The 27596-nt window shown below is 52.0% G+C and overlaps 1 protein-coding gene and 1 gene segment (V, D, J or C); both read left to right on the forward strand.

The window, feature by feature from the left end:
- Positions 1–945: 945 nt before the first annotated feature.
- LOC150002258 (T cell receptor beta constant 1-like) lies at positions 946–26169 on the forward strand. The segment is given in 8 exon segments: positions 946–1016; positions 1274–1566; positions 15440–15457; positions 21161–21200; positions 24547–24930; positions 25347–25364; positions 25494–25600; positions 25910–26169. Coding segments are annotated over 8 exon segments (915 nt in total).
- On the forward strand, positions 10674–14035 carry PRSS2 (serine protease 2). The gene is made up of 5 exons (XM_090287603.1): positions 10674–10755; positions 11751–11910; positions 12907–13160; positions 13545–13681; positions 13828–14035. Exons 1-5 carry the CDS (start codon positions 10716–10718, stop codon positions 13978–13980), a joined length of 744 nt encoding a protein of 247 aa, XP_090143729.1. The 5' UTR covers positions 10674–10715; the 3' UTR covers positions 13981–14035.
- Positions 26170–27596: the final 1427 nt, after the last annotated feature.

Raw genomic sequence — 27596 nt, forward strand, 5'->3', positions numbered from 1 at the left:
TTGATGACAAAGCAATAAGTAGCTTTATCTAGGTGGTAGAATCTAGGTGGTGGGCACATAAATGTCCATTATAAAACTTTCAACTTCTATAGATGTTTGAAAATTCTCATCATAACATGGGAAATAATAATGAGGCAGATTTCTATGTACTGATAGTGAACTAAACTTTTAAATATATCAATAAGAATACATTATTAATAAGATAATAAGCAAGGTACAGGATGATTTGAGCTGTTTGCTACCATCTGTGTTAAAAAAAATTACCAATCAGATACATGTAAACTTGAATAAGTCAGGAGTACTTCTAGTAATATATACAGTAAACTTATTGACAGGGTACTTCTGGACATGGTAACTTACTCTTTGCTCTCTGTTTTCTATTTTTTGAAATTTTAACCATGTGCATGCATTAATTTATTAAATAAATACATAAAAATTATATGATAATTTGGTATCCATGACACCGCTGAAATAAAAATCTAGAGACACCGCTGCTGTTTGAAGAACCTGAAAAGGGAGAAGAGTATCTTTACTATTGTTTTATTATTTTTTAAGATTGTATTTATTTTTTAGAGAGGGGAAGGGAAGGAGAAAGAGAGGGAGAGGAACATTGACCTGTGAAAGAAACATTCGGTTGCCTCTCACACACTCCCAGCTGGGGACCTGGCACTCAACCCAGGCATGTGCCCTGACTGGGAATCGAACAGGCTACCCTTTGGTTCACAGGCTGGCGCTCAGTCCGCTGAGCCACACCAGCCAGAGCTGCTGTTGGGACACAAGGGACGCCTTGTGAGAGCAGAGCCAGAAATCACCACTAGGGGAGCAGACTAATTTTCTCCCTATTTTGCAGAAACTCGGCTTCCTACTTACAGGAGGGGTACAGAGAAGCTGCAGGAAATGAACCACACAGTGGTGAGGAAACATGAAATTGATTTTGACGTCTTAGTGCCTTTTCTCAGGTAGGAGAGGGTATCATTTAAAGATGCTGACTTTCCTGCTACTTCTCCTGGGACGAGGTATGAGCCTCATGGGGTGGGGAAGTCTGGGGTCAATGCTAATGCTGAGTACAGGAGCAGAGGGTCTGAGCCCACCAGTCAGAGGATGCGGGGCAGGGGCGGGGGGAGATGATGGGTTAGAGGATTTGGCAGAATAACAGTTGGCAGAACAAAATGGAGGCAGGGCCACAGGTGATATTGGAGCAAATAGTGGAAGGCCTTCCTGCTTGGAGACAAGCTGGTCAGCCCTCATGGTTTCTCCATCTCCTTGCAACCAGGCTCCGCGTTTGGTGCTGTCGTCTCTCAAAAGCCAAGCAGGGACATCTGTCAACGTGGGAGCTCCGTGACGATCCAGTGTCAGGTTGACAGCCAGCAGGCCCTCATGTTCTGGTACCGTCAGCTTCCAGGGCAGAGCTTGACACTCATTGCGACTGCAAATCAGGGCTCTGACGCCACTTATGAAAATGGATTTACCAAGGACAAGTTCCCCATCAGCCGCCCAAACCTCACGTTCTCCATTCTGACTGTGAACCGCGTCAGCCCCGAAGACAGCAGCTCTTACTTCTGCAGCGCTGGAGACACAGCGCTGGGCCCAGATCAGAGATCTGAGCAAGAACCTCAGCTCCCTCCTCCCAGCTTCCTCCTTCCCAGCTCCCTCCTCCCCGCTCCCTTCCAGATGAGCCCAACACCCTGAACAGCCGGTGGAGGCAGGGTGGAGGAAGGAAACCACAGCTTTGGGGCAGGGACAGCTGCTGGTGTGTTGGTGGGTGGGTGTGAGCATGAACGGGGAACTGGAAGGGAGAGAGAGCTTATAGGACTAGCTGGAGGGCTCCGTCCACAGACAGAAAGAGTGGCTACTGGGAGCCCGAGGCTAAAATTTCTTCCAGAAGAGGGTTGAGAAATGCTCAGTGAAGACAATCAAGTAAAGTTTGCCTTCAAGAGCCAGGTTCAGAAATACCCTTCAACTATTTTATCTTGGTGCTCCATTTAGTCTGCTCTTGATCAGTGTGGTTCGGAAGGCTCCTAGTCATCTTGATAGCCTACTGGCCCATCACACTAATGGCATTATGCTGATTGCTCCTGGTGAACAGAAATTATAAAGCACCCTAGATGCCTCAGTATATGGCATGTGCGTGCCAGACCAATGTAGAACCTGCAAAAGTGCAGGCACCTGCCACACAGGTGAGCTTCTGCGTAATCCAGAGGTGTGGGACATGTGGGAACAGCCCCTGTAAAGGGAGACGCCAGCTGCGGCCACTTCCTGCCACCTGCCGTGCAGAAAGAGGTGCGAGGCTTCTTGGGCCTCTCTGGACTTGGGAGTTAACATAATCCGCCGTTGGGTGTGCTGCTCTGGTCCCTTACTGTGGCATCTGTAAGGCCGGGCTCTGGCTGGGCACAAGGGGGTTCTGTAGTAGAACAAGCTGCCTGCCACCCAGGCCAGAGACCAAGCAGGCTCAGCTATTCTTGCCGCACCTGTGGCCAGTGGGACGCTCTGTGAAGCAACAAAGAGACTCTCAAGGCAGCTGTAAAGAGTTTTGGTGTAAAGCTCTACCTGCCAACAACCCTTCTTCCTTTGAAAGGCTTCTCCTGGTGCTTGACCGAGTGCCTGGGCATGGCATTCAGAACTGGGTGTTACCTGATCCCCAACATTGGTGTGTTGGACAAGCACAGAGTTTTCTGTGGTCAGTGGAAAATGTATCATCAAGACCAGACTCCAGCATGGCTGGAAGAAGGGACACTTTCATTCCCAGAGCTAGGCTCAGTAATATGGTACCCACTTCTGTTTCACCCCCTACCTTCACCTTCCATCCATACCCAACGCATGGGTGTGGTTACTGGGTAGTCTGGAATGCTCACTAATGTTTAATACAGTGTGTTTCTGACAGGTAGGGGGAAAGGTAATCCTTGGAAGGGCGGAACTCCAGTCCGTAAACGTGGCTGTCCACATTTTATAGGAGAGACAGCCTCGGGTATGGCGCTATCCTGTGTTCAACTCTCTCTCACTGTCTTCTAGACCCCACTATGCATTCCCATTTTCTTTCTTTTTGCTTCTCTGTGCTGCACTATGGGTAATTTCTTTAGACCCACTCTTTAGTTTATTAGTTCCCACCTCAGCTCCAATAAGCCATTTTAACCTTTCAATTGACTTTTTAATTTAAATTATATTAATTTTCATTTCCAGGAAATCTATTTGGGTCTTTTTTTTCAATAGGAGTGGTCAGTTTTGCAAGTGTCTTGCTCCTTCTGTACTTTTAAATGACTTTATTTCTTGAAGGCTATTAAGCATCTCTTCAGAACTTCATCTGCTAATGCCAACTTCTGATGACTTTTGCATGTGGTTTTCTCATTTGTAGGTTCCACCGATTCTCACTCAGGGTGGCTTCGTTTCTTGTGTATCGTGTAGCTTGATAGGATGAATTCATCTTTGGGAATATTTTAAATCCTGGAATAAGATGGGTTTTCCAGAAACTATTTATTTTTGCCTCTGCCAAGCAATTGGGATGAAACAGACCTGATGTCATTTAATTTTATAATTCTCAGCATGTATCTTCTTGGTCATGCAATATCTGTCCCAAACCCTGAAGGACTGACAACTCAGTGCCACAAATATTTAGAGGAAACTTTTAAAATCCTCCCCCCAAAGCCAAGGCCAAGAAAAATAGTATTTGTCACTAACTGCCTGTGGGATTAATTTGTTTGTTTGCCCTTCCATTAAGTGAGTAGCTCTTCCCATACCCCAGCTTCATACGATTTCTCTCTCCGTGCTCATTCAGGACAGGGTCCAGTGGGTCTTGCCCGGTTTCCATACATGCTAGTGGGTCCCCTGCCAGCTTCCCTTCCTGCCTCACATTCCCATTTCCCTCGGGAGCGGGCACCTTCACCTACTGATAAGCCTTGGGTTGTGAGCACCTCCCCGTATGAGCCCAAGTCTCTCCTATAAGAAGCAGTAAAACCCTGTGGTTAGAAGCTTGGATTCTGTCACCAGACAGACCTGAGTTTAAAACTTGGTTCTACTCCTTTACCACTGGCCCTAACCTTGAAAAAGTCGAGCAAGTTCTTTATCTATTTCCACATACATAAAATAAAGACAATAACGATGCCCATAAAATGAGGCAGGAGGGTTTGCTATAAGGATGAGAAGAAATTATCCACATAAACCACATGATATGGAGCCTGGTAAAGATAAACCATGCGAGTGACTTAGTTATTACCTAAATTTGTTTCTCACTGCAATACATGAAATTTTACCATTAGCAATTCCTTCTTTGAGGTTAGCGATTGCCATCTCTGGGAAAATGCTATTTATTATTACAATTGTTTTAATTCCAAAATAAATGCATGTTATCATAATATACACAGATTATTAAAATGAGAATTTAAATAGTTAGCTCACACAATAATACTGTTTTATAATTTATTCTCTTAACCCAACAATATTTCATAAATACCATTTTATGTCAAAAAACATACTTTCTATTTACTTCTATATGAGTATTTTAATGTATTAATGATCACCCTTTATATCTCTGTTTTTATAGTTAAAACCAATGGCAAGGTAAAAAAAATCCATATGCTAGATGACAGGGTTATTTAATTTAAGAGGCAGTGGTTGTGTGTGTCGGTTTATTTCTGTTCTAGACTCAGCGGGCAATAACGAGAGCCCCTTAAGCCCCCTTCACATGGCTGTCCCCTTCTTATTCAAATTTCAACTCAAATACCATCTCCCCAGAGAGATCTTTCCAGGCCACCCCACTAATATAGCACTTGTTGACCCAGCCACAAGTCCCTCGCATTGGTTATCACTTTATCTCATTTTAATTACACCTAGGCACCAATGTCTGACATGAACATATATACTAGATATGCATAACAATATATATTCATATTTATTGTCTGTCACCCATTGATGTACACACGGATACACACAAATGCCACAAAGGCAAGGACCTTTATTAGCTCCTGCATCACTGTTTCCTTACAGCTTAGGACAACCACAGGAATGTAGTGAACATTTACTGAATGTTATGGACTGAGTCGTGTTCCTTCGAAATCCCTATGTTGCAGTCCTGGCCCCCACTACTGTAGAATGTGGCTGCATTTAGATACAGAGTCTTTAAAAAGCTAATTAAATCAAAAGGAGGCCCTTGGGGTGAGCCCTAATTTAATCTGGCTGGTGCCCCTGTCAGAAGAGATTAGGATATACATAAGGAGACACCAGGGTTGTGCCCAGAGAGGAAAGGCCATGTGAAGACACAGGGAGGAAGAGGTCACCTGCAAGCCAAGGAGGGAGGCCTCTGGAGAAACCAAGCCTGCCGACACCTTGATCTTGGACTTCCAGCGCCCAGACCTGTGAGAAAATAGACTCCTGTTGTTTCAGGCACCCCGTCTGTGATATTTTGTTATGGCAGCCCTAGCAAACTAATACACTGAGTAGAGAAATAGGATTCAGAAACAGAGGGAAATTGACCGAGCAGTATGGACTGACTCGGAGAAAAACTCTAGAAAAGTATTTGAATTTAGACAACGTCAACCCACAAGGAGGTGAACTAGATTGTTCTAACAGGGAGGGAACAGATGCTTCAAAGTTTATATGTAGATAGAGAAGAGGCTCAACAACACGTGCCCGGCCCTCTGCTGCCTCCCCCAAGGCTGGGAAGAGGGCAGCTGTTACGGGTTCTAGATACGTAAGCCCAGCACGTGTTCGAACACAGTGGCCCTGAATCGGGTGGTTCTCCATCGGAACTGTGTTGGTTGGCGCCTGCGCAGACTGAGCACTCACTTTTGAACCTGGAGAGTCTTTTGCAGATGCTGCTGGACAGGTTGGTCTACAGGAAGTAGATGGAGCAGGTGGCTGCCTTCCAAATGAACAGAGTAGTCTAGAGTTTGATGAGCCAAGTGAAAGGAAGAAGCCCAGTTGGCTTATCGCCAAACTGAGCTGGTGGAGCTCAATCTGGATATAATATGGTTTAGGAAAATAAATACACATGTCATTCATTCAACTCGGAGTGTCCTGGAGAAGTCATGGCTGTTACAATAATAACAGGCCACATGGGCAGTCCTCCCGGACTCTCTCCTGGCTTTCTTCTGCTTATTCTCCAATAGACCCGGGAGTCACTTAAGCAGTTCTAGCAGGTCCAGGGATGGGACAGAGTGACTGAAATGTGAACAGTGAGCTATTCTATTATAGGAACCAATCTATCTTTTTTTTTTTAAAGCCTCAATTGCTAAAGACTTCCCCATGCACACCTCCATAGAAGCCTGGAGAATAGATACAATATGCAAATTTTCCCTCTGGACGTGAAACACACCTGCGTTCTCTGGCTTCAAGGTGGGAAATAGCACGGGGCTCCCGGAGGAGCAGAGGTCACTCCAGGTGGCCGGTCAGCCGTGCCCAGCCTATGCCTCCACACCTCTCTCTCTCGCTCTTCGATTTGTCTGGATCCCACTGAGTGCCCCTTCACTATCCAGATTCAGGGATCCCCAGGCTAAGATAGTCAAGAAAATAGCTCCTATTGGATAAAGAGAAATTGTGCCGGGGGGAGTGGGGGGAACACATCGTTTAGGAAATTAAGGGACGAGGAAAGAAGCTAGGGCTTTGGAGGAAAGACAACCTAGAGTGTGGTAACCTGGTTGGATAGTGGTAAGGTTCACTGGGGCCCAAGGAGGAATCAACTAAGAGCCGAGGAGGAAGACCTGAGCTGGGGGGGACTTGGGAAGGAATGCATTTTTAAAAATAGAAATTAGTGATTTGCAGTCTGACCAAAATCTACTTTTCAGACCCCTGGGAGGTCTGAAAGACTGTCTAACACATAGCAACACGATGGGATATGAACTTAGCTTGACGTGGCCCTGGAGAAGTCACTTCACCTCTGAGCTTTAGAATCCTCATTGGTCCAAAGAAGAACATGGTACCCCCTGCCACCTTGTGAGGCTGTGCTGAGTGCCGAGTAAGGGGAAGGGGAGCCGAAGGTCCTGTGGCCACGCACAGGTTCTAGAGTCAGGCGGCCATGTTACATCCCATCTCTACCACTGCCTGGCTGTGTGACCCTGAGCAAGCTGCTTCACTCTATAAAGCTCATTTTTGTCATCTATAAAATGGGCAACCCCAAAGGTGGCTGGGATAATTTTTTTTTTTTAAAGGGTCCCTAAAAGACTTACACAATGTTTGGTATCATAAGCACAGAGAAACTGTTCAATAGTATCATAATTAAAAGACAGTGGTTTGAGCCCTGGCCGGTGTGGCTCAGTTGGTGGGGCGTTGTCCTGCAAACCAGAAGGTCTCCGGTTCACTTTCTAGTCAGGGTGTTTCCAAACAGCAAGTGGGGTCCTACTGCCCGCTGCCACCCTCCAGGCAAAGTTCCAGAGGCAAAGGCTTGGTAATAAAGAAAAGGTGTTTTTAATTCAAAAAACAACATGATTTTGGAGTAACAGCTGTCCACATGCATGAGTCACTTAAGGCTCAAACTCTTTAACTCTTTAGTTACAGCTTTAATCACGTAAGCCTATCAATTAAGGCTAAACTCTTCAACACCTGAGTTCTCCTAGCATTCCCCCTGTAGTTTTAATTACCTTATTTCTATAGGGTTAGTTTACAAACTAAAACAACGTAAGATACAAAAGCTACACAATTTTGGAAGAATGGCAGACTTCTGCCTCAGAGCTCGTCCCCTCTAGAACACCCAAAGCGGAATAACCCTGCCATCCTCTGCCAGGTCAGCCCAATCCAAGGCTTCGCCCAGGGTTCTTTCCCACTCAAAATCCATGCAAATTCCATGCAAAATCCATCCAAATTACTGTTGGTAAATGCAAGCAGCTGCAGCACAATTATCCAGGCATCCTCCAGAAAGAAAAACCCAAGAGCCCTTCTTTTATTTGAGATCTTCTCACCCATAATTCCACGTGCCCTGGAGGTCTTCAGCTTCTCAGCCAATCCTGTGCTGGGCTGTTTACCGTTGCCTGGGGCCACCTCCTCCTATTACCCCTTCTTGCTCCTCCCCAGGGGTCTGATCAGATCTCTCTGTATCAAGGGTACAGGCCTGGGTTGTGAGTTCGGACCCCAGTCAGGGCCATGCAAGAGGCAGCCAATCAGTGCTTCTCTCTCACATCGAGGTTTCCCTCCATATCTCTCCCTTACCCTCTCTCTAGAATCAATAAAGAAAAAGAAAAAAAGACAGTGGTTTGATATGTTAAGCACTAAATATGAAGTAGGAGAATGTCTTAGAGAAATAGACAAAGGCATCCATAGTTCAGATCGAAGAGCACCAAGAGCTGCAGAGACTTATCCAAACTGAACTGGGGCAAAGGTGGGCCTGAATCCATCCTCCGCTCCTGGATCCCGGCTGCACACCCGAGCCTAGAGCGTGATGTAAGGATCTCCGCCTGTAGTGATCTTCTCTGCCTGTAAGGTGGTCCCTGCTACTTCGAAGAAAACTAACCTCGTAGTCTGTTGTGGTGTGATAGCTTATTCTAAGATGGAGCACAAAGTCTGTGCTTTTTACACAGAAAATCCCCAAGCTCTCAGGTGTCCCTTTTAGATGGTGTCAGAGCCACAAGCACTGATACAAAACGTTTCTCCCTGGTCTTAAAATAATTTCCTATATTCTACCAGGGATTGCCTCCCTGTCCCTGCCCAGGCATGCTGGTGTCTACAATAAGGGTCTCCCCTTATCCTCTGAAGAGGGGTTTCCTATGAAGACCCCACAACAAGGGGATAGGACAAAATAGCGTATTTGGTGACATTACAGGACAAGCCCCTATTACTGAGGCTCCATCATCGGAGTGAGCTACCTGTGAGCAGAGAGAGGTGTGTCATCTTTGCCTAGATGTGTCCTGGGGGGGTTCAGACCAAGGCAAGATAAGGCTCTGAGACCAGGTGCCAGATAGAAGGTTAATTCAATCTTCTATTTCTGCCAGGGAGGCAAGTATCAGGAGGGACCAGAATGTAGTTTGTCCTCTGACGTGAAGCCAGATAAACCTTCGTTAGACGCCACCTGCTGAGACTCCCAGGCTTCTCCGAACTTTCTGGGCTTCCTGTAGCCTTGAAGCTATTTTTAGATCTGTATTCTTGGGCAAGGCAGAATCTTCCTGAGTCTCAGCCTCATCCTCTATCAACGGAAATACTTTTTCTTCTACATACCTCACCGTGAAAACATTCGGGAAGTGTTAAACTTGACACTCAACACAAATGAAAATCAGCCTCATGTGTGTGTGGAAGCGCTTTAAAGCCTGCCTGGCACTGTGCAAACCCAGCAGGATTCCCACCTGGAAGTGAGCCCATCCGCGGTTAGAGGGTGCACAGCGAAGCCATGCCAGGCACTGGACCAGAAGACACCCCAGGGGTCCCTCTCAGCCCCATGGGTCCCACATTAGCACCCCCTGAATGTACCCTGGTTGCAGCTATTCCTTCCCTCCAGCCTACTTTCCATCTCACCACCACACATCTGAGATTTTCTCCCTCGATCCTTCAGCTCCAGCACGTTTACCCATTCCTGCCTTGCAGAGAAGTCAATGAACTTTGCCCACCCTTGCCCCTCGCTAACCCTGAGCTCAGAGGAGCTGAGAAGTCTCTTCATCAGAGGGCTCCTCCACCCACTGGCTCCTACAGACTAGTTCCATCTCTACACCGCTGGCCAGGGTGTGCCTCAAAAACTTACAGGGCTGCCGTTCTGGTGGCCACGGCAGCTTCCAAGCCGAGATCAGTTTGGGGAGTGAGTCACACTATAAGGAGCCCAGACCAACAGCCCCAGTGCATCTGAACCAGAAAATTTCAGAATCCTGCTCCCGCCCCTACACACACACTGTGTCTTTGTTTTTGATTGCCCGACGGCTGACCCCTTACCATGTGCTGATCCCTCTACCTACTGCTGAGCCTCCAGCCAGAGCCCAGATCTACTCTCTTCCAACCCCGTTCTGATATCTGATTCTGTGGCACGGAATTCTAGCTCAGGCTGTCAGCTCTTAGCAGGTGGGGCAATTTTCATCACCGTTAGTGCAGATTGCCATGGCAACCAGGAGACTGTTTAAAAGAGACCCTGTAATAGCGTGAGTGATGAGAAAGACCAAGGTCCTGATGGTGGGGAAGAGGAGGAGTGTGGTACTGGTCTTCCATCTCCCAAATGTGTTAGCAGATGCCTCTGTTAACCCTTGCCCTGTGCACACCCTGCTTCCCCAGAGCCTTGGGTTTGACCTTCCTGCCCCCTTGGTTAGCGTTGAGAGCAGGCTCACAGACAGAGACCCACAAGAGACTCCTTTCCTCTCAGGGGACCCCCCCCCCGGATACAGAGCAGCCTCATTTGCTATCAATATCAGCCCTTCCTCACAGTAAGTTAAGCCAATCCCCACGAGGCCAGAGAATTGCTCAGGGCCCAGGATACTCTCCCCTTCCTGACTAACCCGCGTCCCCTCCGCTTGAGAAAGCCCAGCTGTGATACGTGGGGACTTAGCTTTCCCTACTGCCCCATGCTGGAGCACTTCTGGGGGTCAGCTGTTTTTCCTCGCTGCCCTCGGAAGGGACATTTCCTAATCAGCTGTGGTCACAAGCCCACAGAGTGGCCAAACATAGCAGAGGTGACGCAAGGCCCCGGGAAAGGGAAAGCTGCAGGTGTGCGTGTGCGGGGAGGGGCGGTGGCCCTCCCCCCTCACGTGCACCCCCGCGCTCCCCACGGGGAAATATAAAGGCTCTCCACCAGCCACCATGCACCCCATTTCAGCTCTGGCACCATGAGTCCATTCCTGATCCTCGCCCTTTTGGGAGCTGCTGGTGAGTTTCATGCATCGCCCAGGGTCCTCTAGCCCTGTCTCCGGGTAGGGGTACCAGCCCCTCCATCGCTGGTGCTCTGTATCCCCTGTCAGGCACCCCTTGGTCCCACTCCTGGGCTCCCTGTAAGCCTTGCCTCTCTCACCTCCTGCCCGACTCCACTCCATCATCATTCATCCATCTCGGGCTTTTGTTAGAGAGGCTGGGGAGGGGACCAGGTGACGGTGGTCCGTGAAATACACCAGTGGTCTTGAGGCTTAGTTCCGACGGCTCTGGGCGAGCGCCACTGTGGCTGCTCTGAACCCCAGATACCCCGAGGGGGGCTGGAAGAACGAACGCCGGTGCCAGAGCCCTAGCCCTAGAAATTCTGACTTCTTTGCTCTGAAGTGTGGCCTGCACGTGGAATTTTCAAGCTTTCCGTGTGAGTTTAAGGTCCCCGGGTGTGCAGCCACGGTTGAGAAGCACTGTTCTGTTGGCCAGTCATGGCACCTCCCTTTGTCCCATCTATTGGGCCCGGAGGCTGCCCTCCCGGGCCTCGCTGTGCAGATCTGAGCTTTGGGAGAGGCTGGCTACTCAGCCAGAGCTGCTGAGCCAGGAGATTTTCCTCGTTGGGCCAACCCATCCTGGCGACCAGGGCCTCCAGTAGCCGTGGGGAGTAGACGGGAGGTGATTACACGGGAGAGAAGTATTCAGGGGGTGGGAAAACCATGCTCTGAGCCGTATCACAGGGAGGGCGCTACGAGGGCCTTTCCTGGTCCTTGCCCTCCTGATGCCGCCAGCCTGGGCCGGAGCCCTGTCCCGTACCCAGCTCGGTGTCCTGCAGACACACGGAGACTCGGGAGAACCAGGTCCATGGAACCGACCGGGGTGGCAAGGCGCCCTGACTGCCTGTCACCCTATGCTTGCGAGGAACCCGATTTAGCATGACCCAGCCGCAGGGCTGGGCTCCCCTCGAACCTCCTGCTAAATCAGCTTCTCCCTCCCCCATCTCTCTCAAGTCGCTTTCCCCACGGACGACGATGACAAGATCGTCGGGGGCTACACCTGCGAGGAGAACTCCATCCCCTACCAGGTGTCCCTGAACGCCGGCTACCACTTCTGCGGTGGCTCCCTCATCAGTGACCAGTGGGTGGTGTCCGCGGCTCACTGCTACAAGTCGTAAGTGCTGGCAAAGACACCCCCGGGCCCCCTCGGGGAGGAGAGCTTGGGTCAGTCCTGGGGAAGGCGGGGGATGGGTAAGATGGATGGGAACATGAAGGGAGTTGTCAATGACAGCTGACGGCCAGGAGTGGGGGTGACGGTGGGGAGGGGCATGTAGGAAGACTCTCACACCCCAAACAGATAAAACAGCAAGGGCTACAGTCCTGAGAACATTCTGGAGGGGGCTATGTGACATGTAAGGCCCGACAGGGAAACAGGCAAGGACTTTGTACAAGTAACCTTTGCCAGTTGGCCACACATTAAAAACACCTAAGATGTGTTCAAAAACTACCGATGCCTGGCTTCTATCCCAAGGTAATTAATTCAAACTTTCAGGAAAAGCATCTGAATGTTGGTGAGATTTGAACGCTTTCTATCTGTGGTGATTCTGTTCTGTAGCAGAGCTGGGAATCTGCCTAGACCAAGGATTCTCAAGGCTGGGTGTGAGTCAGAATCCCCTGGAGGGCCTGCGGGACCTCCGTGGCTGGCCACCCCCCAGCCAGGGATTCTGATTCAGCAGGTCTGGGGCAGGGACCGAGTCTCTGTATGCCTAACTTTGAGACCCACTGGATTAGATCATCCAGAATGATGGTGTTTGCCAGACCAGGACGGGAGGGAGTCAAAGTCACTGCCATACTTAGCCAGGTTACAGAGGGTGACAGGTGTGGGGGACTTCAAGTAGCTCATTTGTGCCCTTGACATTGGAGACATGGGGCAGGGGAGGGGGCGGGGAAAGGCAGCTTGAAAAGCAGATTAAAGAGCCATGGAAACTAGACCCCTTCACCCCACCCCCTCTTCACTAACACCTGCCTCTGAAAGCTTCTTGGAGTCACACCTGCGCTGCCCATACTTCCCCGTGACACGGCCACAGCCCCACCGTGGGCAGGGAGCTTAGGATCCTGGGGAAAGAGGGGGCGTGTGAGAAACGGTCCTCAGGTGCTTCCCTCCCCACAGTCGCATCCAGGTGAGGCTGGGAGAGCACAACATCGAAGTCCTGGAGGGCAATGAGCAGTTCATCGACTCCGCCAAGGTCATCCGCCACCCCGGCTTTAACAGCTGGACCCTGGACAATGACATCATGCTGATCAAGCTCTCCTCGCCCGCTGTCATCAGCAGCCGGGTGTCTGCGATCTCCCTGCCCACCTCCTGTGCGCCCGCGGGCACCCAGTGCCTCATCTCCGGCTGGGGCAACACCCTGAGCAACGGCAGTGAGTGGGGTCCTCGTTTTCTCGCCCTCTGACTTCCAAACGCTTCCCAGAACGGAGCGCTCCTGAGCTCAGCTCTCTCTGCGTCCAGTCTGCCCATAATGTCAATGCCCATGACACACGGGGCTCCGTGCTGGGGACCAGAGGGGTGCAGAGTCTCAAGGAGTTGACCCCAGAATAGGACCGATGTGGCCCTGGCCATTACTCACTCGGGGAGGAGCCCAGCAGTGGTCTTTCTGGGAACTAAAATGCGTTGTTTCTTGCTGGGGCTTACGTGCTTGGGGGTCCTCTCCCGGCTGCCCGCTGTGGTCGGCCCCAGATTACCATCCCCCCATCCCGGCCTAACTCCCATTTCTCCTTTCCTTTATCTCTCCCTGCTCCTCGAAGTCAACTACCCCGAGCTGCTGCAGTGCCTGAACGCCCCACTCCTGAGCCAGGCCCAGTGTGAAGCCTCGTACCCCGGACAGATCACCGACAACATGGTCTGCGCCGGCTTCATCGAGGGGGGCAAGGACTCCTGCCAGGTGACTGGCCCCCTTGCGCGCTGAGACCCCTCTGCTCATTCCCCTGACTTCCCTGGGAGTTGGATTGGAACCCCCCAAGGCTGTGGGGCTGGACTCCAACCTTTTCTCGCTCTTTATAAAATGTGTCCTGCCTTCTTTGTCCCCAGGGTGACTCTGGTGGCCCCGTGGTCTGCAACGGAGAGCTTCAGGGAGTCGTCTCCTGGGGCTACGGCTGCGCCCAGAAGAACAGGCCTGGCGTCTACACCAGGGTCTGCAACTTCGTGGACTGGATTCAGGAGACCATCGCTAAGAACAGCTAAAGCTCCCACCCCGTCCCTCTGCTGCCACCGTGCTAATAAAGCGACCCTGATCCAACTCTCCGTGTCTGTGTCTGCTCCTGCCAGCCTGGCTCTGGGGACCATCCTCCCACCTGGGGTCAGACGGGGCCCTGGCCCTTACAGATGAGCAGAGCACCCAATTTACCACATGTGAAGAGATAGAATCCAAAATAATTATAAGCGGGAGGCAAGGGGAGGCTGTTTTCTAGAGGAGAGTGAGTACGTTTCAAAAAGGCCACGTTAGAGGTTCCTTGACCTTGGCTGCCCCTGAGTGCAGTGCTAGGGCGGGTCCATGTAATGCAGGGCGGACATGGTTCCCAGTGCGGCACATCTAGGGCATCACCTCTGCCAACACCTTGACCTCTTTCGAGTCCCTTTGTCACGTGCTCTGACCCAGCCTGTGCTCCCTGCTGGCAGCCCAAAGCCCCACTGGACCCTATTTCTTGACAGCCTGCCCACGTGTGTGAGTGCAACAGGAGACCTCCCTGGTCTCCATTCCTCCAGCTCCAGAGAAATCTGCCTTTCGCTCACCTCACCTAATGACACCGATATGTACACACAGCACTGAGCGCTTTGCAGACACTTTCAGGGTTGGTTTGCCCTCCCCTCTGGAGTGGATACTGTCCCAGTGGTCCAGACAAGAAAGTAGAGGTTAGTTTACCCATGTGGCTCGTCCAGCAAATGGTGGATCTGGGGGTGGACTCCCCATTCGCCTGGCCCCAAGGCCTACGCTCTCCCTGGCCCACCTCACGGTCTCCCGTCTGCCTCTAACACTGCAATCCAGGAGGTCCTGCGTGCTACGTCAAGTCCTGATCAATACCTTTCCTGACCTCCCACACCTTGCAAAATAGGACCCAAGCTCCTTATCCCAGGCATGTAGGGCTATTCTTGCTCTGCCCTGGCCTGTGTTTCCCCGCTCCTCCCCCTCCCTGCAATGCTCCGGTGCTCAGAAGTCCTGGTGGGTCCTCCAACAAGCCACGTGCCCCTGACCTCTAGCTCCAGACCCGACGGCCCCTCTCGCTTGATGGCCCTCCCACCCATCCCTTCACCCTCTTCAAAAGAGTCTTTTCTGACTCCAACCATTCCTGATTCTCTTCCCCTCACCCCTGCGCTGGAGCCACGGGTCCAGCCTGAGTGAGGCGTCCCGTTTCTGATCCTCGCGGCCATTGTCATTGTTCGTGCCGCTTAGTAGATACGCAGGCGTCTGCCTTGGTGCCCAACAGGACGAAATCTTGTCTTGTGCGTCCTGCCATACCTAGTGGTTAAACAATGTTCTGGACCAGAAGCCCCAGAATCACCTGGGAATTTAGAAGACGCGCAAATTCTTGGGTCCCACCCCAGACCTCCAGAGGCAGAAATTCCGGGGTGAGACCCAGCGACTTGCATTTTGACAAGTCCTCCAAGTCATGCGGATACAAGCTAAAGCTTGAAAACCGTGCAGCAGAGAGATTCCAAGGCTGTACTTCCGGCGCCAGCAGCAGTGACTAACATTTTTACTGTTTCAGGCACCATGAGGACTCGGTCATTATTATTATTCTCATTTTACGGATAAAGAGACTGGGGCTTGAAGAGGTTTGGCAGCTTGTACAAGGTCTCGTAGACTGAAGTGGGAGAGGGCCCAGGCAGGCTGGCCCCGGGCGGTGGGTTTCCCCAAGGGGCAGGGCCCTCGGCAGCCTCAGGGACAAGGGCACCTATCAGAGCCCCAGACCTTATTTATGGGGGTGCTGGGTGCTGATTGCAGCTCTGTTTCTGCATCGTGCAGGACTCGGAACCCATTTAGCCTCCAGGTCTCAGTTACCTGTGAGGAAACCAGGAGACACATTTCAGGTTAACATGAGTGTATTCGTGTGCTTGAAAGGTTCCAAGAATTACGCTTATATAAGACGTTATCCGTGTATCTTCTCCCCACATGCCAACACACGCCTTCACAGGTAACCCGGGGTTCTCCTCCAGGCCCCGTGAACACCATCCACGTTGCTCTCACCCCCTCAAGTGGCCACACTGAGATGTTCAGTTACTTAGGTCTAAAAAATGGGGAAAGGCTGTCCCCTGCCGCCCAAAATGATGAATGACCCCAGTCAGCACCAAGCTGCTTTTTTAAAAAAAGCTGCCTGTGCACTGGGCATGTGACCTTGTGACGTAATGGCAAAACTGGGACAAATGCCATCAGGATTAAAAGTAGCTGCGATACCAAGACAGAGTGGGATTATTCTTTTTAAGGCCAGTTGGGGTGAGGGTGCCCAGCTAGATGTTCTAAAGGCAATTTACTGAAAGGGTCCATTATTGGTAGAACCAAGGAGTGAATAAGACAGGAAAATACACAGAGATAAATCAAAATAAATCATTACATTAATGCAATTGTTTCTCGCTGTGCAAAGGGGATAAAGACACGGTCTTGCCACCCGTGACCTTTTATGTGGACTTATGGTTGAGTGTTGTGAGATCCGTCACCGCCCCTGAGCGAAATACACGGACTGTCTGCCCTTTCCCTTGTTCCGGTCGACGCTAAGAGACACTGTGCGCCATCGCTTGTGACACCACCAGACAGCACTCTGGTTTCTCCATGCTGACAAGCAGGGAACAAGCAGCAGGTCCGAAGCCCAGGGTGACTTGGGGCTTGACTGTTTATTTCAACACAAATTAGTCAACTCAATCCTAGAATTTTTAATTGAAGAGCTCCTGGGATGACTCAGAACTATGTATTTTCCACAGGCTTCCTAAGTAATTAGAGGCTCATTCAGCAAATTCACGGTCATGAAACGGCTTCTTACATAAACTCCTTTGGAAAAAAGAATAACTTTGTAAATTAAACAGGGAGGTTTTTTTTTTTTTTAAGTAGCAGATTTCAAAATATTACTTAAAGCAGAATTCTGTTGTTTTTCTTTTCTTTATAATTGAATTGTTTTATTTTAAACAGATAATAAAGCTATAGGGCTCAAAAATCAAAACAAGGTGACACTGAAAATGTTACTTTTATTTTCACTTTCTGTCTCCTCCACTCATTCCTAAGAGGTAATCAATTTTATCTATTTTTGTTCCCTTTATACAGAATCAAACAAACAAAGGTATAGTTCTTATTTTGTCCCCTTGTAAGAGAAAAGGTAGCACACAGGAACGCTCTTTGGCAGCTCGCTTTTTCCAGTTACAATGTAGCTTAGAGAACTTTGCACAGCCATGTGAGACATCTTCTTTATTAGCCTTGAAGAATGTTCCAGTTTGTGAATACATCACAGTTTATTTATCCAGCCTCCCTCTCCCCCCACCATGGGCACGTGTTTTCTCAACCATTTTGCTATTTCCAAATAATGCCAATAGGCTACACACATTTTTGGTTGCATTTAAGAATATCTGTGGGATAAATTCCCATCGGTAGAATTTCTGGTTGAAAAAGTAAACACATTTTGTAGTTTTTGTAGATATTTCCAAATTGTTCCCCATAATGGTTGCATCATTTTGCAGTCCTATCAGCAGTCAACACAGTGGTCCCCATTTTACCTGCGGGGGGTACGTTCCAAAACCTCCAGAGGGTGCCTGAGACCGCAGATGGTATCAAATCCTATATGTACTGTTTTTTCCCCAATACTGTACATAAGTACCTCTGATAAAGTTTGATTTATAAATTAGTATAATAGTGACAACAATAACTAATAATAAGATAGACCAATCTTAAGAATGTACCGTAATAAAAGTTATGGGAGTATTGTCTCTCTCTCTCTAAATATCTCACCTTTTCACGTAAAGGAACTACTTTATGGCTTCTCTTTGGCACGTCCGAATTGCCAGCAACACTACTCTTTTGCTTTGGGGCCATTATTTGGTAAAATAAGGGTTGTTTGAAAACCAGCCCTGAGGTATTGTGAGGGTCAGTCTGGTCACATAGGTGGCTACTAAGTGACTAATGGCTGAGGCATGTCAACAGCATGAAGACGCTGGGCAAAGGGATGCATCACCACGGCCTGGGCAGGACGGGGCAGGAGGGCACGAGATTTCACCCTCCTGCTCAGAGCAACATGCAATTTAAAATGTATACATTGCTTCTTTCTCGAATGTTCCAATTCACATTTGCAGACCTCGGTTGACTTTGGAACGCAACTCTGTGGATAAGGAAGGGATGAGTCTCTGCAAAAGTGCCTATTTCACCACACATTGGCCAATAGAATGTTCTTTCGCGACTCACTGTCGTCAAATTGGTGAAAAGCAACGTTCCAATGTAATTTTTGTTTGCCTTCTTGGCGCAAGATTGTTTTCCTGTGGTTACACACCATTTGGATCTTTTGTCTGAACAACCTGTTCTTTGCCCAGTTTTGCTGGGCTGCTGGATTATTTTCTTACTGTTTTCTAGGAGTTCAGCCTGTATGATGAGAACTGAAAATGTTGTCCCATATTGTCATTTGTCTCTTGATTCTGTGTATATTTTTCCATGTAACTTTGTCATCATGTGGCAAGTTTGCCTTCTTTCCCCCGCCCCCAGATTTTAAGCCAGAGTTTGTAAGGTGATAAAAAGAAGCACCATTTAGTGAAACAAGACGTAGGCCCCTCAGCTGGAGCGTAAGCAAAGGCATCTCACACAGGGACATTAAAATATCTACCCCTCCAGGGGACATGTGACTCTCTGGCCACAGGAGTGTATGGGCCTGAGGCTTTATTTCCTCAGCTCTCCCCACACACGTCCCCCACGCCTGTGACCTCCCTCTGACATCTGAAGTCCACAGTGACCCCGGTCTTCCCACCCACAGCCCCCAGACATGCACTGGGCCTTCAGCTCCCCCTCTGTCTGCAGGCAGGAAAGCCCACCCCTGGGCAGCTTGCGGTCAATTCTCCTCCAGACCACCTTAGCAGTTCGGAGTGGGGCCAAGGGACAGAGCCTAAGTGTTAGGGGTCTCATTCTCGGATGAGAGCTGTGACCTCCCCGTGATGCACCCTCAGGGGCAGGCCCAGGGTAGAAAAGGGCTCCCACTGCATGACGAGGCGGCTCCCCCCTATGACGACAGCTCTCAAGGGGAGGGTACCAGCTTGGGGAGAAAACCAGCTCATCTCTGAGGAGCTAAGACTATCCTGAAATGGTATGAGGTGAGGAGAGACACCCTTGGCCTGGTCCCGACCCTGCCACCCCCACTTCGCACCATGGGGCGGGAACTGATGTCACCAACCCTGAAATCCAGCACCCTCAGAGGCCAGCTGCTCTGGTGGTTTCTTCCACGTGCTGAGGGGCCGGCCGAGGGGAGGGGCGTTTTTGTACAAAGCTGAAACATTGTGGGGACAGGGGGCCACGGTGATTCAACTCTACGGGGACCCTTTACAAAAACCTCTCTGCCACGCCTGTGCCCACAGGCCCTCTACTTTCCTCTGCGGTCACAGGCCCGAGGGTGGCTGGGTTCAGAACGCTGCCAGCTCACCCTTGTCTACCCATCCAGCCAAGGCCAAGGGCAAGGGCAGGCCTGGACTGGAACTGAAACTTCCAGGCAGAGAGCCCACATGTAAGAAGGATTCCTCAGTGGGCACAAGGGGAAGGACTCAGGGAGACTCCCTCACCTCGGGACAAAGTCCGTGGGGACCCATTCTATAGAGCAAGAAGACAGAGGTATCCTGGGTTCTGGGACCCTGTCCTTCTCTCCAGGCCACATCCCTTGGAGAGACCCTCAGAGACCATCAATGCAGGGGTGCAGGACCCTCTGGATGGACTCCAGCCTTGCTCTGCGGCCCCAGGAGTCAAAGTCGAACAGGTTCTGTGCAATTTCTGTAAAGCGTGGGGGTGGGGGGGACTTCATCAGCTCTCATCCCCAAGTCCCCCAGACCAGCCAGGGCCCCTCCTCCCCACGCCGCATCTGTTTTCCTCCTGGCCCCATGTCGCCGTGCGAACACCCAGGCTTACTTTGGAGCTGGCACCAGGCTCACAGTTGTAGGTAAGATGTGCTCCAGGTCTTCCCGGGGCCCCTGGTTGGGGACAATGTGTCCAAAGTGTGCATTTTAGAGTGGTCCTGTTCTGATGTGCTAACTATGACATTACCTTCGGCCCAGGGACCAGGCTGACGGTCGTAGGTAAGGCTGGGGTCTCCACGTGGTGCAAGGGCAGAGACCCAGGAGGGAGGACTCGACCCCAGGAAACAGGGGTGGGAAGAGACGGCCCAGATCTGGGGTCCTGGCTGAGGAGACACCATCTCTGCACCTGCGAACGATTCAGAGGAGGGTCCCTGTAGGGCACGTCCACCCAGCCACCCGAGGTCCCCTGCAAACTCAGAGCCGAGCCTCTGTGAGGGGATCCCGGATGTGCTCAGCAGACAGCGGGGCGTTCTGAAATGGATCCAGGAGGCTGTGTTCTGGAAACCTCCTCTACTTTGGGGAGGGCAGCCGGCTCACTGTTGTAGGTAAGCGAGTCGGGGCTGGGGGGCTGGGAGCCGACAAAGAGGGGCAGGGACCCAGACCGAGCCTCCAGCCTCCATCTTGGGGGCTTAGGTGAAAGCATGTTTTTTACCGAAAAGATCTGAACTCTTGTTGTGCTGCAGGCACGGGGGAACAGGCTCCATCTCCAGTAGTTCTGTGCGCTGGCTGTGCCAAGTCTGGGCTCCCCTCCCTGGAGGCAAGTAGTCTCAGCTAAGAAGGGGTCACCTTGTCCGCATCCTGTGACCTTGGAGGTGCCCCGTCACGGCCGTGGCAGATGGATGTAGAGGTGCCACAGTCCTGCGGTGTTTCTCCCTAACACAGAAGGGGGTGGACACAGGAGAAGGTGGGGGGTCTCACGGGGCTGAATAGGTCCTCTTACTATAGCATTTCAGGGGGCACAGTCGCCCCCCTCCCGCCTCCACCTCCCGGAGCTAAAATTCAGCTGAGAAAAAAGAAAGAGAGCCGGCAGGTGAACTTGGGGAGGAGGAACGGGCTGTTTTCCTGTCAGGCTTTAGTGCTGTGTGAGTAACGAAAAGCTGTTTTTCGGCAGTGGAAGCAAGCTCTCCGTCTTGGGTACGTAAAAGGCTTCCCTGGGGAGAGCGCGTGGTAAGGCCGGAGTTTCAGAAGGACCCCTCAGGGAGGGCAGAGGCTGAGAACGCTGCAAGGAAAGGGCTCAGAGGACGCGGGTGAGCGGAGCAGAGCCCCCAGCAGTTCTGGGGGATCCCCCCGCGCCCGCGGTCCTGGGGTTTCGCACACTCCTGCTGTACTGTGCAACAACCAGGCACAGTATTTTGGAGGTGGGACTCGACTCTCTGTCCTAGGTAAGGCGCAGGACCGAGGCGGAGGAGCCCTGTCCCTGGGACCCGGGTTCTGTGTTCCCTCCCAGGCCTGGTGGAAAGGGGTTGAGTCCACTCTGTTATCCCTGGGGGGCTCCCAAGGAGCGGCACCTGCCTCCCGTGGGTGCGGCTGGGTTAACTCAGTCTTCAGTTCGTAGTTGGCCTCCCGACCCTTTTCTGGGTTCATCCTCCTTCTTACATAGGTGCGTGTGCCCCACCTGGGCCACGTTGTTTTTCTTTTCTCCCCCCAACCCCCTGCGGCTTTGGTCTCCCCCCCACGGCATCTCTCGGGCCCAGAGTCAGAACTCCAGACAGGGAAAGGTGGCCGTCTCTGCCGCCAGGCAGCCAGCGCCTGCCCTCTGCAGGGGGACCTCGGTGGGTTTTACCACAGCCACCTGCCGCTGTGTTCCTATAATTCGCCCCTCCACTTTGGGATGGGCACCAGGCTCACTGTGACAGGTATGGGGTCCCACTCCAGACTGGGGGGTTGCCTGTGTTTGATCATGGGGATCGGTCCCAGGGAGGGCAGCGGGGTGTCAAGGCAGGGCCAGAACCACCCTCTCCTGCTGGAGCGCGGGGGCCCTCTCCACCCTGCCCGGGCCTCGGCCTCCCTCGCTCCGGTGTGTGGGTGCCGCCTCTGGGCGCTGGGTGCTGGGCTTGGTCTTCAGGCTCCGTGCTTTCTCTCTCCTCTGGCTGCGGCTCTCATCCCTACGTTTTTAATGGCTGTGTTGTATTACTTTCCCTTTCATATCTGATCCTCTCGGATTTTTCCCTCCCATTTTAACTCCGGCCCTGCGTTCTTCACTCTGCGGCGATGATAGCTCTGTGTCTCTGCCCTCAGCCCCCTGCTCCTCTGTCGTCACTGGTCTCCAGAGACCCCTGTGTGGTTCAAGGGCACAGGAGCAGTGGGGGTCCAGACTGGTGAGGCTGGGGCAGTGTGAAGGGTGGTCCTGAGCCCAGAGGGCAGAGGTCCCGGCCAAGGCTTTGCGCGAACTGCAAGGGAGGGAGTATGCGGGGGGCTCTGTGCTTGGTGGGCGTTAGAGGAGGTAAGTCCGTCAAGGTATGAAGAAGAGAAACAGGCGAGAGGCTCCATTTTCTCAAACCTCAGCGTCTAGGCTGAGATGACAGGGTAAGGGGCCCATTGCAAAACACGAGCACACCATTACCGTGTTGGGGAGGATCAGGGGTCGGGGGGAGCAGGGCAAGGACGGATGGGTCTAGGCCGGAGATACAGACAAGGCTGGAGGAAGGGGACAAGGAGGTCCCAGACTGGTTGCCTGGGTCACGCTGTGTCCACAGATGGGGCCACAGGCCAGGGACTGTCATGGAAATTGAAAAGTTCAGAGCATGGGGATTCAAAACGCCTGGGTTCCGGGGAGCGGGGGCTCCCGCAGTTAGAAAGCGAGGTGAATACATGGAGCTAGCAAAGCCGCTCGGGGCCCTCAGACTGGAAGGGGCTCACGTCAGTGTGAAAATTCTTGGTGAAGGGCTCCCCTGGAGTGGCCTCCCTTTTCATTGCTATGTTTATCCCCAGTGGGTCACAGAGTTTACCTTCTTCCAAACCCACGTCTCAAGTTTCCTGTCAGAAACATGCCCCAAATTTGGATAAAGTAGAGCTCTCTGGGTTTGCCACCCTGACGCTTCCAAACCGTCCTCCCGTGGTCAAAGCAGCCAAATACAGGGCAAGACACGTTCTGGCAAGAAGGAAATCGCTTGTAAGATGGATGTGGTTTCTTCCATCTCTGGGTCTTCACATGGGGACATGCCTTCAGCCAACTCAAGACCTCCTTTCTCCCCCATCTGCCAGTCTATGAAAAGGCCCCCTCTGATGAAATGGCCTTTGGACTTTGGGATTTCTTTCTATCCAGCAACCAAGCTCTTACTGCTTTTAAGAAGGCAGAGCTCGGCTGTGAACTAGGATCCCAAACCTGGCAGGGAGGCTTGTTGGGCCCTGGAAGGGAGAAAGGGCAAGCTGCCATGTACCCCGTGTACCCCAGGGTAGTAGGAAATTTGAACATCTGCGAATAGCCAGAGGCACCTTGGCTCCTCAAAGCAGGTTACACATTGAGAGAGAGAGAGAGAGAGAGAGAGAGAGAGAGAGAGAGAGAGAGAAAGGAAAGAAAGAAGGGAGGAAGGGAGGGAGGAAAGGAAGGAAGGAAGGAAGGAAGGAAGGAAGGAAGGAAGGAAGGAAGGAAGGAAGGAAGGAAAGAAGGAAGGAAGCTGGGTATAATATATAGAGAAAACACAGACAGATGCGATGGGAAAAGTGTCTTCTTCTAGGCCAGAAAGGCTGATTCTCACACGTGCTATCGCCCAGACAAACACATGCACCTTAGAAAACAGGGCAATGGTAACCAGAGAGAGTCCATCAGTTCCCAGGATCATGTTGCTAGTGAGAATCTCCTGCCTCAAAATCCAGGCTCAAGGAGCTCCGCTGGAACCACTTCTAAGTCTCAAAGGTTGCATTGTGCACGAGAGGGCTTTGAACACGGATAAAAGGTAGACAGATATTCGCTTCTGATAGATAATCGAACAAGGCCCTGAGGGTGAGACTTTGCAAAGAGACTCAAGAAAACTGAGACATGATGTCCCCTTAGGGGGATAGAGAAGACATGGGGTGACTGAGAAGGAGGGAGAATGACAACAGAGAATAGGACTGTGATGCCCAAACAAACAGGGCCTAGTACGTAATTCGGCATTATGATGACTTTCTTCTCATGGGCATGCACACACGTGCAGACGCACACACACACAACCTCACACACTCAGCACCCATATGCGCACACACACGCACACAAACCTCACACACACTCAGCACCCATGTGCATGCGTGCACACACACATGCACACACAACCTCACACACACTCGGCACCCATGTGCGTACACACACACACGCATGCACACACAACCTCATACACATTCAGCACCCATGTGCACACACACACGTACGCGCACACAACCTCACACACACTCAGCACCCATGTGCATGTGTGCACACACACATGCACACACACACAACCTCATACACACTCAGCACCCATGTGCACACACACACATGCACACACAACCTCACACACACTCAGCACCCATGTGCACACACCCACACACAACCTCACACACACTCAGCACCCATGTGCATGCGTGCACACATACACGCACGCACACACAACCTCACATACACTCAGCACCCATGTGCGCGCACACACGCACGCGCACACAACCTCACACACACTCAGCACCCATGTGCATGCGTGCACACACACGCACACACACACACAAGCCCAGACAGCTCTCAGACCAGCCCTGGTGCCCACCCCTCCTCCCTTCCAGAGGACTTGAACAAGGTGAAACCACCCAAGGTCACTGTGTTTGAACCATCGGAAGCCGAGATCAGCCGGACCCAGAAGGCCACGCTCGTGTGCCTGGCCACGGGCTTCTACCCCGACCACGTGGAGCTGAGCTGGTGGGTCAACGGGAAGGAGGTCCGCAGCGGGGTCAGCACAGACCCTCAGCCCTACAAGGAGCACCCCAACATCACAGACTCCAGCTACTGCCTGAGCAGCCGGCTGAGGGTCTCCGCCTCCTTCTGGCACAACCCCCGCAACCACTTCCGCTGCCAAGTCCAGTTCTACGGGCTGGAGGACGAGGACACCGTGAAGGTGGACAACGACGAAGCCTCCCAGAATTTCAGTGCTGAGGCCCGGGGCAGAGCGGGTGAGCGGGGCCTGGGAGGGCCAGGCCAGGAGTGGGGCAGGCCAGAGAGACAGGGGGTCCATGTAAAACAGCGAAGACCAGGCCAGGGAAAAGGGGTGGGGTGGGAAGGCAAAAGGCCACCATGAAGGAGAACAGGGCGCCTGGGGCTAGATCTCCCCCAGATCCCCAGACAGCCCAGCCTTGCAGTCGGACCCCTTACTTCCGGCCTGGGCAGCTCAGTGCCTGCGTGGGGTGGCCCCATTCCCCTCAGAGCTGCCTCGTGGGTCCCATGAATGTCAAGGACAGTGTGGCTACCCTGGCGCAAAGGAAGGCAGACAGCGCTGGCCTCCCTGGTCTGGGCCTGAAGTCTGTGCTGACTACGCGGCTGACTGAGCGTTCCCCCTGCTCATCCATTTCCCTCCCCGTCTTTCTTTCAGAGTGCGGCTTCACCTCGGGTAAGTGACCTTCTGCTTCTGGCTCTCCGTCCCCCGTGGTCTTTGCCCTGGAACCAGAGAACGGTGGGGGAGGGTGGGGCAGAGACACCCGCTCACAGGACCCTGCCTGCTCTCCGTTCCTGCCAACAGCGTCCTATCAGCAAGGGGTGCGGTCCGCCACCATCCTCTATGAGATCCTGCTGGGGAAGGCCACCGTGTACGCGGTGCTGGTCAGCGCCCTGGTGCTGGTGGCCATGGTGAGCGCGAGGGCGGGGTGGGCGGGCAGGCTGCAGGTGACGCTTGAAACATAGCAACTCAGAGCCGGGAGCACAGGGACCCTGCCGGGATCAGAGGCGGGCGGAGGGGAAGAGGAGGGTTGCCTGCATGCCTTAGAAGACGCCTTGTACCTCCGGGATCGCAGTGGAAGAGCGACGGGGAAGGAGAAGCTGCGGTCACCTGAAGTCCAGTGGAGGTTATGAGGAGCCCTGGGCCTCCAGCCAGCGGCCCGCTCTGCTTCCTCTCAGTCCCCACTACCCCCGGTAACTCCAAAACTGTCTCCTCTTCAGGTCAAGAAAAAGGATTCCTGACGCCAGCTCAGAGCAGGAGCCAGGAACTTGCAGCCTGTTATTGCCCCATCGTGGCTTCGCCTCTTTCCATTCCTGGCCAGGGCTTCTGAAGAGCTGTTCTCCTCCCTCAGCTCACCCCAATATCTACCCACGACGCACCTGCCCAGCCGGACACTAGTGACCGGAACCTCCCTAAACCCCAGGGTGCCCTGGTGGGACTGAACTGACTGAACCAATAAAAACGGCCTGTTCTCGCTTGATTCTGTCTGGAGTGTCTACCTAGCTCTTTTGCCCATCTCTAAACTCTCCCGGAGTCCAGTTAGGGTGGAGATGAGAGGTATTCAGGGAACAAGCAGTCCCCTCAGGTCCCCAGGGACCCAGCCTGTGGCTGGCACTATTTCTCCTTGTCGGGGACTTTAAAAATGTGACAGATAGTGATGGGACGTGAGGACGCTTACTCTAGGGCAGCCTGGGGAAATGGTAATGTGGACCATAGGAATCTTGTGACCTACCCAGACAAAGGCGCTCTGAGGAAGAGCTGACCTACACCAGTGTGTCCACCGGCTACCGGGCCATGTCCCCTGGTGAACAATGCCTGGTGTCACACACATCACCCCTGCTTCTGCCAGCTGTCTCACTGGGTACACTGCTCCCCTCCCCCCACCACCACCCAGGTGTCCCAGCTGAGAAGAGGATGCGCTGACGTGGGGCCAGTGTCTTCCATCTGAAGTCACAAATCTGTTTATAAATGTCTCTCTAGTGAATTAATGGGTGTGAAGATGTGCCTTGGTCATGACTGGAAGGATAGAAAATCGTTTCCCTAAAACCTAGGATCAACCCTGTCCCTGTTTCTAGGAATCTTTCAAAAGTTCTTCGTTGTCTCCCTCACCATGACGATGTGGCCCCGAGTTCTTAGGACGGATGTGGGAGCCACGGTCGCCCTGCACCTCCTTATCCCACCCTCGTCCCACTGCCCTCATCCCCGAACACCCCGAGCACCCTGCTTCAGTCCACCCTGCACCCCTCTCCCTGGGACGGCCGAGGCCTCTGACTCCCACTTAGCCTTAGAGGTTTAGCTCTGGCATCTCCCCTGCAAGAGGTTTTCTCTGGAGCCTCCTTGGCCCTTACTCCCTTGAGGTGGCGGGAAATGCAGCCTGTAGTTTGCTGTCACAGCACCCTGTGCCCACATCCTTCATGGCACCACCCTTGACGGAAATGACCTCTTCACTTACCTGACACCCCCATTTGACCATCAGCTCCTAGGTGACAAGGCTGCGTTTTATCACAGTAACCCTGGGATATGGCGTAGGAGCCTGGTTCAGTGTAGGAACCCACTAAATTCTCTGTGAGTAAATGAATGAATAAATGAGCGAACCCAAAGGGACCCAGTTCGGGAGCAGATATCGCTGTAAGGCCCACCTGAAATAGCTATGTACTCTGCTACCTGCAGGACCACAGAACACAGCCTGGCCTCTCTAGGGCAACACATGCACACACACACATATGTGCATACATATACACATTTATATGCACACACGTATAAACACGCTCATAGAGCGCATAAATTGCAATGCTTTGCTGTGAACTTTCAAGAAAATAAAGATCTCCAAGTCACAGTCCCCACGCATACCTGTTCCTAAAGGAGATAACACATGAATAGAAACAGCTGAAATACGAAGTGATGCTT

The sequence above is a fragment of the Furipterus horrens genome, unplaced genomic scaffold (genome assembly GCF_987537825.1).
Source record: "Furipterus horrens unplaced genomic scaffold, mFurHor1.1.pri manual_scaffold_9, whole genome shotgun sequence".
NCBI lineage: Eukaryota > Metazoa > Chordata > Mammalia > Chiroptera > Furipteridae > Furipterus > Furipterus horrens.